The sequence below is a fragment of the Aulostomus chinensis genome, chromosome 15 (assembly GCF_037954235.1).
Source record: "Aulostomus chinensis isolate RoL2024-O1b breed Wild chromosome 15, RoL_Achi_v1.0, whole genome shotgun sequence".
Lineage (NCBI taxonomy): Eukaryota > Metazoa > Chordata > Actinopteri > Syngnathiformes > Aulostomidae > Aulostomus > Aulostomus chinensis.
Genome location: NC_141334.1, coordinates 8,424,660 through 8,438,776, shown reverse-complemented (window position 1 = coordinate 8,438,776; position 14,117 = coordinate 8,424,660). Strand labels below are relative to the sequence as shown.

Genomic DNA, 14,117 nt, shown 5'->3' with positions numbered 1-14,117 from the left:
ATGTTTTTATTAATTCTCTCCACGTGCCTTTATTTGTCACTGTCCTGTTCGAACTGTGTTGTGCATGGACTTTTATTTGGGGATTTTTTTTCGTTTGCATTATTCGTGGACTTAAGTTTCACTCTTTGCATTGTTCTTGAGTTTTCTCAGTCTCTTTGCGTTCCTTGTTTGTGTATTACCTCTCACTTCCTGTTTTATTTGATCAATTCCCTCTTTGTTTGTCTTTTTACACTTCCTGTCTTTGTCTGGTTTCGCCTCTTTTCACTGAATCACTTGCATCTCGATAATTCATTAGTCTTCATCAGTCTGAGCCCGCCTCCTGGGGTTCTCAGCCAATCAGCTGCTTGCACTTGTATTCTCCCACCTGTTTCTTGTTGTGTCATTAGTTGGGTTGAGGTATTTTATTTCCTGTTAACCAGAGCTTAACCAGACCATGGTCATTATCATCCATCATTTTCCACTGAGGATAAAAGATTGGAATGTTGCTCGGGGTTCTTGCAGCAGAGGTTTGCACAAACTCCCAGATTGATTGTGTTGCCGAACATTAGTATGAAAAATTGTGCATATATTAAGTATGACCTCACATGAGAGCATTCATTGGTGTTATCCTTCAAGTGAAGCACTTTATACTGTGTATTAAAAACTGTTTCATAACAAAATCGTATTAGTCTACTGATTTATGAAATAGTGACAGCGTGCAAAATATAACTTGCATCACATATAGCAAAATACTGATTTTCATCTGTGCTTCCTGGACACATTCTTCTTAATATCTGAGATACTAAGTTACTTTTTTAATTAATTTGAGCTACATCCAGGCACTTTCGCATACAGAGGAATAAGATTTGTTCAGCTGTTTTTCTAACACATGACCAAAGGTAAGAGATTATGTCAAATTAGAACAACAACGAAGCAAAAAAAATAGAAGGGGTATAAAATGCTATCAAATCCTTTATTTGAGAGGAATGTTTGATGTGATTTTAGGAAAAACTCAGGTCAGCATGATCAGGTTAGTTACAGTTGAATGGCGCTCACCTGATTTCGTTCCAAGGTGCTGCTGTTGTCTACGCTCACTCTCTGATCCACTGCTGTGGACCACTGGACATACGAATAGAACAAAGCCACCTTTGATCATATCAGATGTGTTTCTCCCACAATATAAGATATGTAAAAATATGTTGCTTTGAAAAAGGAACGGCTGCGTGTCTCACTGAAAAAAGCTACCCTGTGTTATGCATTCCTGGGGGCAGGGTTGAATAGGAGGTGAATTTTCATAATCGTTATCGCTACTCTACTATAAAAGACTCACAATGATTCACCAAAGATATTATGTGCATGAAGTGTTTCTATCCTCTAGCTTCATTAAATCACAGTTTAATATGCTTACTGGGAAATTATGCTAAAACGAGATAAAAGTTTCTTCATATCATATTGTGAGTCATAAAGTAGGACTTAGATTTGTATGTATCAACGTGAATCGGTTGATGTGGCTCTATATAATTATGAAATAACGAAAGGTAATGTTGCCGTACCACACCATGATTCTGCACCGAGTACAGCGCATAAATCTGACTAAGTAGCAGGTAATAGTATGTCTACACGTCAAGGATGGTACTTGACCGAATACTGAAATGATCTCTAGAGAAACACTTAGCGTGTGGCGATTGAGCGCAAATGTACATTGTTATTATTCAGCTGGGAGACACCTCTTGAACTATCATTAGACAGAGGAAACTGCTGAATGCTCTATATCAGTTACTAGATTGTGGCGTTCAAAAAGCGGGAAATTCAATGACTTTCCCTTGAATTTCCTACCTTGAAATCTTGTTGGAGTCAGTTTGTGATGTCTGATTGTTATTGGTGTTACTAAGAGGGTCATGGAGTCAAACCTGTGAGTCTATATGCTTAGATACTTACATGGAGTGAAAAATGACGAATGGACTCGTATTCTGGCAAAAAGAAATTGTGAGTGAAATTGATGAAATTGTGGTCATAAGGAGTTAAACAGAATTTTTTTGAGAGGCGTTTAAGACCTCATAGTCTTTCACCCACTCATGTCTCTGAACTTTCTATCATGTCTTGCAGTGTTAACAAAAAGGGATTTTTGGTTTTGTATCTGCCCTGTGGTTACGATCAGTTCCAATATTGGTGAATGCGACACTTTTCAAACTTGGTTTTGTAAAATTTGACCTTGGAGTTTCTGCTTTAAAAAAAAAAAAAAAAATCTTTTTGGCACCACAATCAAGAGAATTGCATCTCGAACAAAAACTTCTAATTAAAATGACCAGGATAGGAAAAGTTCATATTTAAATATGTGTTTTATCTAAATTGAATTCCTGGTTCCCAAGTCCACTCGGACATGCTTTATATACCACTGCAGTACTTGTCTGTTTAACCTTTCTTTAACCCTCTTGGATTCACATAGAGACCTGTGTGTGTGTGTGCATGTGTGTCTTCTACAAAATGTGGTTATTAGCAGGTTTATGAAATGTCCTTTTGCGTATATGTGTGTGTTTGTGTGTGTATGCGTGTTTGCGTGAGTGTAACACACTTCAGACTCAAGGTAACAAAACCTAAGAGAGACTTCCTCAGACTCCACTGTCAAGAAGAGAGACTGTATAACAGAGAAGTTTTTACACTCAGCTAGGCTGAGAACTAGACTTCACCTCACACTGACATGTCTAGTGATGAAACACACACGCACACACACACGCACACACTTATTCATTATAATATGAATAAAAATTAAAGCATTATTTGGCTCCTGGCTCTATGTAATCATGGATATATTTTGGTAGGGGTTTTCAGTATGGCAGCAAAAGGCACACATTGACATATTTACTTCTCAACACTGATGCACTCGGCTCCAGTCCAATGACAGGCAGTTCTGCAACTACTGAACAACTCCCACACACACGCACACACACACACACACACACACACACACACACGCGCGCGCGCGCGCGCACACACACACACACACACACACACAACCTCACACTCTGATTCCCTCCTTTACTCACAGTACTGCACACAAGCTTCAGCAACCTTCTATTCTGGGGATCATAATTATTTGATGACGGAGCTTCTGGTTTCTCAACCACTCTTTTGTACACACGATCTAGATGTGAATAATTTAACACGGGCAGCTGGAAAGGTAGGTCCCTTAAAAGTGCAGGTATAGTCAAATTCAGGAGGCAGGACGCACGAAGAGAGCTTTCTCTCACCCAGGCATCCACCCACTTCTTACTCAACACTTCTATCGAGTGGTACATCAGTCCATTTTTATACATACTTTCATCACAGTGTCCAGTTGATGTCATTCAGCACCAGGTGGGGAGCTTCTTGGATGGACTGACTGTTTCTGTTTCCCTTCTTCAGTCAGTCATCATGGAAGAACTCCAGAGAAAAATGAATCAGCGCTATGAAGCCACCAAGCCCAGGAAGGTAAGCTATTTACGGAATCTTTCAACTTTCATGGGTTTTTGAAGTCTCTTTATGAAAGCATGAAGTTAGTCTGCTTCATCTGATGCTGTCAAACTGAAGGAACAGAGGCTGAAATGTTGACATGCTATTGTCTCTGAATAGATCAAACAGCACGTCATGTTGAAAGGAGTGGAATAAAAACATGTCCCATTTAATTCAAAACCACAGGTGAGGTTCAAGCTTGCGTCATCCTACAGTGGTCGGGTCCTGAAGCACGTGTATGAGGATGGGCAGGAGCTGGATAGTCCAGAAGAGAAATACCCTCACAGTTTCATCCACCGCAAGATTCCACCCAGCCACCTGGAGATGGAGCAGCTCTGTGGATTTGAGGACCCTCATGCAGACCAGGAAGGTGGGTTGAAATTGTAACATAACATACGGGACTGCTGTCTTTGATAATACGCACGGCTGCAGATGTGTTTGTCAGGGCTTGAATGGGCTGGAAACAATTAAGACTCACAGAATGTGTATTTTTGTATATGATACTGCAGCCTGTATGGTGGAGTTGTTTGCATGAAATTAAATGGGCATGTTGCCTGAGAACCTTCTTGCTTTCATAGAAAGGAAATGTCTAAATGAATTGGATTAACCCTTTGGGTCTTTCCCGCAATCTTCAGCATGAGGGACTTCATTAAAAAAAAAAAAAACTGTATAAAACCAGTTCTGTAAGATTAAAGATATATAATGGTTCTTTTTTAGCACAACCTGGGCTACTTGAATATATATTCTGAATGCTTGCACACTTATTGTACCATAAAGTCAAACGAAAACGGAAGAGTTTTGATTTATAACACTGCACAGAAGTAAGTCCACACGTAAACCGACATATTGATCAAGTATCAAATGAGATGTTTTCCCATCATCTATACAGGAAAGATGTAAAGGGGGTTATTATGGGCTTTGCTGTGCAGTGTGCTTATGTTTTATTTGTGCACACTGCAACCTGCCAGTGACTTTTATAAGTATCAGGTGATTCAGCAATGTTTGTTACGTTAGCAATGAGCATCTCAATGCTGCACACGTACAGACTCAGTATAGCCCACCTATCTGCAAAGGTCATCCAGTGATCATGTACCAATACAGCATTTTTTCCCCAAGTCATTATTTTGACTAATGGGGGAGTAGAACACACTGATCTGATATATTGGCTCTGTCATCCAGTTGTATAAGACACACTGGATCCGGTCTATAGGCCTTGCTCTACATTGTGTTTATCAATGTATTCTCATGAAACATTACCTTATAAAAAGTTCTGCAGAATCATTTGTGCATAATCCGATGAATGTCCAACAACAGGAGAAATACGCCTGTGTCACAGAGGCCAAGGGTGCTGTGAGGAATACACCTCACATCCCATCACCTGAAAGGGGAACTTCCTCTTCTGTTTTTCAGCCTGGTGCCTAAACTTTGTACAAGTGAGTGGAAGTAATAGTTTTTGAAATCACTCCTGAATGGAGAACGGTCAGAGCAACCTGCAGCCCCACAGCATGCTATGTAATGGCTACCATCAAATTGCGCCTAGCAAAAGTGTTTTTTTTTCCACACAAACAGGGTCAGACTATTATACAAATCGTCCAACAACACAACGGAATGCAGACATGAATGTCTGTCTGTACCTTCAGCTGGATACCACCGTACTTATTGTTACGTCCGTGTCCAGCTCCCACTCAGAGAGGTCTCACTCTGAAATCTCACGAGAGTTGAGTTACTGCAAGAAATCATTGGATTGTTTTGGATTCCTGATGGTGTTAATTCAGTGTCTTACAAAAGTTTAAAACAAAAAAACTATAATTCTTTTATATTATTGCAGGTCTCTATTCTGGTACTTATGCAAGAAATGATACAAGCACACAATGGAACCTCCACCATGAAACACATGCTCATTTTACAATACTTGGTTTTCACGTTAAATTTTTCTTTAGAATCATGCATTACTACTACTACTACTACTACTACTACTGCTCACTCAAAACAAGCACTATTTAGAGTAGAATCCAATCACAGTAGTTCTCTGTGTTTGTTATGTGGAAATCCGCCTCACACAGAGTCTGAGGGGTGATGGTCAAGTAGAGACTGGCATAAATCATAAATGGGGTTGGTTGATCATTGTAGGCTAAAATGAAACAGATCCCATCTCACAAATGAGCATCTTTAGAGATTAAACATCTTTGTTACAAGTTTTTCACTCAAGCATGACATGTTTAACTCTGTTCTCAGGTTTCCATCCTCCAACAGGGCTCATTGCCCAGAGGATAAACGTGTACAGGGGAATCGGAAGCTACAAGCCCACTGCAGGCCAGACCGAGGAAGCAGATGGAGACAAAGTAAGTAAAGCAGCTCAGTATTTTGGATTCTTGCAGGTCTTTGTTTCGTAAGTAATCAAAATGAGACACTTAGAAAAACTGAGGGAAACTTTTTTACCAATGGCAGAGTCAAGTGTTATTTGTCTGAATGTAATGAACCATGACATATAGCAATGGTCTGAATTCATAAACTGTTGCTGCTCATTTAAAAGCTTTTTTTTTTTTTCTGATCCCAGAGAGATAGAACTGTACTAGAAAGTAGCAGCAGTCCTCTGCCAACAACTATGTAATATTTCCTAAGAAATTAATGAGAATATCCAGGTCTGACCCAAATGTTATTGGGTTATTCCTGAGCCTGCTCCCCCCTCTCCGCCAATAACCTTCAAAATAGGACTGGTGATATTTGTGTAATCGTACTGACTGATGAACCAACAGAAAAAAAAATAACCTTCTTGATGGAGGTTAATTATTTTCCTCCTGATAATTAAACATTTGAATAGAAATTCAGTTAGAGAAATACATGAGCCTGTTTTGTCATTTTTTTGACCTGTTTCACCAGCATTGTTGTATAATTAGCCTGGAAACAATGTCTGAGTTACACTGAGTCTCTGCACAGGTATAAAGCTAAAGTGCAGCATCTTTTCAAACTAATGTATGTCCAGAATGTTCAATATCCAAACAAATTCTCACAATGCTCAGTCTACTAATTGCAGCCAGGTAAATCAGTATTTTAGGCCGATATGAAGTTTTTATCAGTGGCTATATTCCTGCACTGCTGGGAGGATGCATACTGCCAAGAAAAATGAAGCCCTCCTTTGTTCTGACTTTCCCAGTCCCATCCTGACTGTGACACTACGGCGGCTGTTTTATTGTGAAATCTCTTCCCTCTCGTGTGCGGTTGCTTACTCTGTCTTTGTCTGTTATTTTTGAGCTTTTTACCTGTGTCCATCCATCCATCAATTTTCTACCCTTCTATCCTTTTATTATTAAATTTTTTTTAAATTATTCTATCCTTTTAGCTTATTCTTAGCCTATCCCAGCAGCCTTCGGACAAGAGGCGGTGTTCCCCCTGGACGGATTGGTAGTCCATCCCAGGGCCAACACATAGAGACAGACAACCATTCACACCCACAGCCACACTTACGGTCAATTTAGAGTATCCAATTAACCTAGTGCCCATTTGCATGTCTATGGACTGTGGGAGGAAGCTGGAGTACCAGAGAGAACCCACATAGGCACAGGGAGAACATGGAGACTCCACACAGAAAGATCCTGTGCCTTTCACCTGTGTCTCATGTGTTTATCAGTCCTCATCTGTGACAGCCATGTCCCTTGTGTCTCATATGAATTCCCTCCCTTCCCTCGACTTCTCCCCCCTGTTATTCAAGTTCAGTTCTCATTTCTTGTGGTGATGAATGATCTCTTTAGTTTAGTTTGCCTCAGATTTCCACGTGAGTTCCCCAATAATTGCTTAGTTTCATTAGTTCTCCAGTGTTTTTGGTTGTTTTGGATTTAAAGTTAATTCATCCCCCTCATTCCACAGTTGTGCCTCCCGTCTTTCCATTTGGGTCCTGATTACTCGCACGTGGCACTCTATTTGTTTTTTTTAAGCCGCAGCTATACACATTTATCTTGTGTCAAATGTGTTCATGCTCTTGTGTTACTGTGCCTAAGATAAATTTACCCTCACGGTGACGATAAAGTTTATATCAAATTTCTGATAGTGAAACGAGTTGCAAAGATTGTGTGACACCCAAAACAACCTCAAGCAGTAACGACGCAGTGGTGTAGCCTACAATATGATGAAATATTCTGCTTTAAACATCTTTGAGAAGAGAAGTTTAGTCAGAATAGAACTGATCTTAAGCCCTGGCAATATGTTTAACAAAATAGCTGTTTGATTTCCTCTCCACAAACACTGATGAATTACAATCATTGCATCATGAACATAAAAATTAATAGCAACATCAAACTATTTCTGTAGCAATGTTTTCCTTCCGTCTGTTCTGTGTTAGTCTGATGACAGGTTAAACACAATGTAAAATATATCGGGTGGAAGCGTGTGTTGTGTCCATTAACCTTCCTGGATTTGGGAATTTTACGACTCCTGTAAGGTTTATTTCTCCTCTAAATTCATACATTTGTGTTTCTGACACCCTTTTAATGGTTACTAATTCTGGAGCGTGATCACTATGCACGATGTCTTTGGATATATTTACATAAAATGAATTATAATAAGAAGGAATCTATGCTACTTGGAGAAACATGTATTCTTATCAAATCCCACAGAGTTTACATAGATGGTGAAAACACAACAGAATTAAAAAAAAAAAAAAAAACCTCTATAAATTCACATAACCTGTAAAACAGAAACAATCAAGACTTCAAATAGAAAATGAGACAAATCCCTGTGTGATACCAACATCCTCGGTGAAGGTGGAGCAACAGTTACCGGGGAGCAACAACAGCAACACTGAGCTACTGTGACAGAGGCTTCATTAGCGCGGCCGGTTGAGGGGGAGGTCGGCTACGTCGCCCGCTGGCTTAGTGTCAGCTTCATTCTTTTATCCTCTACACAAAAGCACATTTCGTCCTGGCCACCGAGGCTGTTATTTATCACATTTACTAGTGGAAGACAGTAATGTGGAATTAGTTCATTCTTTAAGGTCATTTACGGTCCACTGACTTTTATCCTTTAAGGACAGTTTACACCAAAGATTCACCATGAGGTGAAAGCAGGAGCAGTCACAACGGGGAGGCCTGGAAGGTTTCAGAATTTTGCGCAACTTCCTCTGTGAATCTTGTCTAAACTGACTTAAATGCTTTTTCAAGAGAGAGATTTTGTCATTTCTATTTCTAGATGTTTGGAAAATGCAGCATTCTTCTTCCTCTTTGAGGCAGCTGGCATCCTCTATATTACCTTTCTGAGTGAAAAAAGCAATAGTCTATAAGAGAATGTAAGTTTATGGAAGTATGTGAGACAGAGATACTGGTGACCTGCAAAGTAATTGCTTCAATTCTAACATATCAAATTGAAAATTCTCTCGAAAAACTTTGCAGTAATAAGCTGTAAATTTCAACTCTGGTCTAATTTGGTTCCTTTGTCAAATATAATCTAGATTGTATCAATCCAGCAAACGTGCAACTGAGGAATGGTGACTTCATGGAGTGCTAGACAGGCCATGGCACGGGATTTATTTAATCTGAAATCATGATGCCGCATGTTCCTTTTACTGTGTGCTGCGTATTAACAATTGTATCAAAGAACCAAATCAAAACATCAAGGTTAAAGAGCGATAGACCTGAATAAATCCTCGCAAAAGCTGTAATGAAGTGAATAATATGTTTTCAGTGTTGATTAAAACATTTCAGCTGAGCATGCTTCTTCAACATGGAGTGCAGGAGGGAGAGAAATATTCTGTTTTTTGGGGAAGTGAAGGGATGACCAGGAGACCTACATTCAGAGAGGTCAACATGATGTTTTGCACGAAGAGTGTTACTCAGTTGCAACCAGCTGGAAAACCTCTTCCCACCCACACATAACGCTCGCAGCTATAAGAGGACACGCTCTGTCAGTGTTCCTGGAATAAAACCTGGGAAATGTAGAGAATATAAACTGTAGTTATTTGAAATGCTTAATCTGGACGCACCAGATGCTGCCAGTAGCGCCCTTCGGCCAATGCTTGAACCTCCCTGACCCCTGAGAACCTTGTACCAAAGCCCCCCTTATTCCTTTCATTCCCATCCTCCTTGGCGTTTTTCCCCTTTAAAAAATGTCCAGTAAAAAGGTAAATCATTCAAGCAGGATTAAACGGGGGAATGGAAAAGGAATGTAAGGAAAGGTGCATGGCACATATCCAAAACAGCACTCATGCGCATTTGTAACTAAAACGATAATATCCCAAAAAATAGTGCAGCCACTTTCTGCTATTTGTGTGACTCAGAAAACCTCCATAAGATGTCGTGGCAAAGACGAATCTCGTATATGCGGCCGCCATCGTATGCAATGTAGATCGCGGCATAGAATACCAATTGGGAGCTAGCCAGTTGGCTGGCGTTAACAACTTACTTCAGAATGTTGAAGGCATTCTTCAAAAGGGATTTGCATTTATTTTCAGGTATTGTACGGAATTGAAATGTTTAGTACTGTAGACACTTCTGTTTTATTTCTCCTATCAAATTGACCTAAAATCATATCGCTCCTGTCCACACTATTTGCCAGTGATGAGAGCAGATTTATTGTGTGAGAGTTTGAAAAACTGTTTTCAAGACACAAACTGAAGGCAGCAAATATCAGTGGAGAGACGGATTGCCAGTGACACAAAAGACACATTGAAATCCTATTTGAGCATTCATGTCAGGACTGTGACGCATCTGTAGAAATAAGATTTTTAAAAACACTCCCGACACGTTTTGGGATTTCAGATTTGCAAAACTCCAGTTTGTGTAGTTTTTGACTGTCCATACAGTTTAAAATCAATCTGGATATGATCTGGATGAGCCAACATCTGATCTGAGCAGGCCAGTCTCAACAAGGCCTTTGTGTGAAAAGGTGGGCAAAGAAGCTCCAGATTCATGAAAAAGAGATAAAATATTTTTGGGGATGAAATTTCTTTTTAAATAGCCCCATATCCCATGTTTAAACTGGAGGCCATAGGAGTGTTTACGCCAAAAAATGCACTCCCTTGGTCTTTTTGTTGGGACATGATTGCCAGAACACAAACTGCTCTCCAATTATGAAGGGTTATGTAACATTTTGTGTTTCCTTCAGTCCTCAGTGTTGGACTTCGGAAAGATAATCATCTACACCAGCAATCTGCGCATCATAAGAGCTAAGAAGCCTGAAGCGTTTCGGCACCACACAGTGCCTCCTGCGGACTTGGAGGGATACTCGAAGGCCAGGGAGAGAACTAGCAGGAGGAGAGTGAAAGCTCTTTGTACACAGGAGGGGGAGGAGAAACCAATGAGCGACACAGAAACTAAGGTAATGGTCCTTGGCCAAATTATTCCCGGTGGGGTGGTGGAGTTTTTAATGCCCCATTACAGTTTCTTAGCATTCTCACTCTCACCACGTACTTCCCTCTGTCTCCACTGTGGCGTGTCTCCAACCATCCACACTGTTTCGTTGCTTCAAAGAGAATAAGTACAGGATGTATATGCAGCCATATTATTATTCTTTCAGAGGGCTGTTTATTCTCATCTCACAGTCCTCTTGTTTCACCTAAATGCCACCTTTCTTGCACTCCTTTCCCTTTCTTTTCCTCGCGGCGCCTCCCAGTGCAACAGCCACCATCCCATCGTCCTAGTGTTATCTGTCAGCTGTGAACAGATACTGATGAGTCCACAGTCTTTCTCTGCCCCCACAGCATTTGCCTGCCACTTACCGGCCTGCGAGGATACCCAGGTCACTATTATTCCCTCCTTCTCATCTCCTTGACTGATTGCTGGTCTCTTCCCCTCACATCCTACATCCTTTTCTCACCTCTCTCGTTATCTTTCCCATTTTCTCTAACCCTTGAAAATAAAAGTTCATTCTCAGCTTTATTTTTTTCATTATTTGGCAATCTCACTCCTTTCTTACTTTCTGTCTCACCGTTCTTGCTCAAACTGCAAAGTAGTAAATCACGTTTCTTTTTTGGAATGTTTTTAGAACACGGAGAGATGTACGACGGCACATGCACAAATTCAGCATCAGTTTACCCAATCTGGGCCCAGATTTTCTGCAAACATTACAAAAGCTTATCATCACAATATAGCAATTGTTATTTTCTCATGAGTTGTTTTATAGCTTTACAGAACTCAGACACTTTGATTTTGGCATCTGCTGCTTTTTAAAAAAATATTTAACAATATGGCGAGTCAGTCATGAACTGTTACTAGTCCATGGATACTAGACATTGGAGAGCTCTAGCTATTGATATCTGCGGACATCTGAATACCAGGCACTTGCTGATTTGCTGCTAACAAACTGGTGCCTCTTACTTGTTGGAAATGACAAACTTACCAGAAATGATGCTCACCCACAATTGTCCTCCGTAGTAAAACAAAAATGGAGAACTGTCCTTTTAAAGGATTTGTTTTTTATTAACTGATTGATTTCATCTGCCAATGTAACAAACATCAACTCACTTAGTTTTTCCTATGTGACTGCGGCTGGTCCAGCCTATAAAGCACATGTTGTCTGTTTTGAGCAGCGTTAGCAGGTACATGACTTCTCTATGCCATTGCACCAGTGTGAGATTTGCATTTGCTCTGCATGTATGTTTGTTTTCCAATGACACATTCATGAAATGATCTCAAACGCATTTGTTTTTGTAGACACATGACTTTGAATTCACCCTTACAGCGAGGAAGCAAAGCCTGATGGCGATTTGTAACTCCTCCCTCCAGACTTTGATTGTGTACGTCTTGTAAACCACCCAGAAAGATGTCAGGAAAAAGGAGATGAAACTAGCTATGAGGGTTTGTTCCTATCTAAAAGGCTAAATTGAGGGCTCAAAAGAATTCTTATGACATAAGGACCTTTTATGAATGAGGCCCTTTGAGTCTAGAACCATACTGACATAACTGCAGGTGCTTTCAAACTAGAATCTTGTGACTTGTGTCCCTACATTCAATGGAACACCCGAAGAACCAAGAAGCAAAAGTTCCTGTCAATGTCTACTGATTTGTCGTAAAAAAAGTGGACCTGACACAGTAATTATTCAAAAGTACTTTGTCAATTCTACTTTTCAAATCTTTTGTTACTATCCACTTCTCATTGTGTTGATAATCTACAGGCAGATGCTTCTTACTGTAGATTTTACCCTAAAGAAGCAGCTGGCTGTAAAGATGATGGACAGCCTCTGCATTATCCTGCTACTTAGTGATGACATTTGACTAAAAATAATGTTGGAAAAATCCTCCATGTTTTTATGGGTTTTTTTTTTTAATGTTAGCGAGCTGTCAAGCCAGTAACCTAAATAGCTGCGTTAATGTCATCTGTTTATGAGATACTGTATCTTAAAATGTTAGTTATTTTTGAAACAGATCCAGAGTAAAAGTGATTAATATGTTATTCAGTCATAACTCCAGACTAAATGGGCTAATCGCATCCACCTAAATATACCAGAACGTACAACATTAACCACCGCTGTTCTTTGTCTTTCTCATCTCTCCTTGCTCTTTTCACCCCTTGCTCCACTTCTCTTTCACCTCCTTTTCACTCCTCTAATGTCTTTCTTCTGTCTCCAGGAGGCTGAGAGCTGCCAGCATTGCGGCGGTTCGGGCTGCGCTCCCTGCTCTCTGTGTCATGGTAGCAAGCTGTCCATGCTGGCCAACCGCTTCAATGAGTCCATCAGTGATCTGCGTTGCCAGGCCTGCTACCCTCATGGTCTGGAGAGGTGCCAGTCTTGCTCCAGCAAATAGCAACGTTTGGCTGACACCCTTATCTGGCATAGAGAGAGAGAAAGAGAGAGAGAGGGAGAGAGAGAGTTTGTGAGTGAGTGAATGGGGAGTGTGTAGCTGTGAGTAAGTGTGTATCCGATGTGCTATCGGGTTAGTCAGAATCGTCTCAGTGGCAATATTGCTCTAATCCAAAATGTTCTTGGTGGGGTGTTTTGAAGCACTACAAGGAAACATAAGCCATCATTGGAAAAGGGAATTATGACCGAGCAGCAGGCATAAACACATAAAATACAATTACTGTGTGCAGTGAACATGGCTTATGATAATGCAAACACATAATCACTTTTTGGTTGTCATATTATTTTGCACCTGCGACCCTCTCTTTAATAAAACCTCTTTCACACAACAGAGTTATCATTTTAATTAAAATGATTCAGTGATTCAACAATTGGATTTTTATTTCCTCTGCTGGGAAAACTGCCCTGTCCATCTCTTTCTCTTTTTCCAAAATCAAATATGGTATATCCTTATGTGATGTACTGCATGCGGGTATATTGTGTTTTCTTTTCTTTAATAGAGGAAATGTCAGTTTGATATGCTCAGAAAGAAATGGAGATACAGGCGAAAGAAAAGTTTGATTTAAGGGAATTTGAGAGCTCTCACAAAAATGTTGTAGTTAAAGAGATAAAATGGTAACAAAATCAAAAAAGGAGAACTGTTAAATGTCAGTAGTGCTGGATTATGAAGATGCTCTTTTTGAATTCATATTTTCAAAGACCAATATAAGTAGAACTTCTTATTCATTTATTTTGGCCGTAAGAAGGCCCACATGACTCAGAACGTTTTGTCATCAAATATTCTACATTTTAGGATTTCATTGCTCTGCATCTATCACACATTTCCTTGTCATTTTTTTTCCCTGTTCAGAGTTTTTTGGGTCGT

General features: G+C 40.0%; 1 protein-coding gene across 2 annotated transcripts; it reads left to right on the top strand.

Annotated features, from left to right (window-relative positions):
• The first annotated feature begins 399 nt into the window (after window positions 1-399).
• On the top strand, window positions 400-13,572 carry grxcr2 (glutaredoxin and cysteine rich domain containing 2). Of its 2 annotated transcripts, none has more exons than XM_086226745.1 (6): window positions 400-506; window positions 3,382-3,447; window positions 3,655-3,838; window positions 5,704-5,810; window positions 10,561-10,773; window positions 13,023-13,572. In XM_086226745.1, exons 1-6 carry the CDS (start codon window positions 480-482, stop codon window positions 13,194-13,196), a joined length of 771 nt encoding a protein of 256 aa, XP_086082871.1. In that variant the 5' UTR covers window positions 400-479; the 3' UTR covers window positions 13,197-13,572. The 2 variants fall into 2 exon arrangements, with proteins under 2 accessions (XP_086082871.1, XP_086082870.1); XM_086226744.1 differs by lacking the exon at window positions 400-506 and adding an exon at window positions 3,027-3,157.
• The last annotated feature ends 545 nt before the right edge of the window (window positions 13,573-14,117 follow it).

What these genes read in the sequence shown, in the direction of transcription:
- grxcr2 (XM_086226744.1), top strand. Translation starts at nt 3,077, where the DNA reads ATGACGGAGCTTCTGGTTTCTCAACCACTCTTTTGTACACACGATCTA. An exon ending in TAACACGGGCAGCTGGAAAG is followed by an intron (nt 3,158 to 3,381) that starts GTAGGTCCCTTA and finishes TCCCTTCTTCAG; the next exon opens with TCAGTCATCATGGAAGAACT. An exon ending in CCCTCATGCAGACCAGGAAG is followed by an intron (nt 3,839 to 5,703) that starts GTGGGTTGAAAT and finishes CTCTGTTCTCAG; the next exon opens with GTTTCCATCCTCCAACAGGG.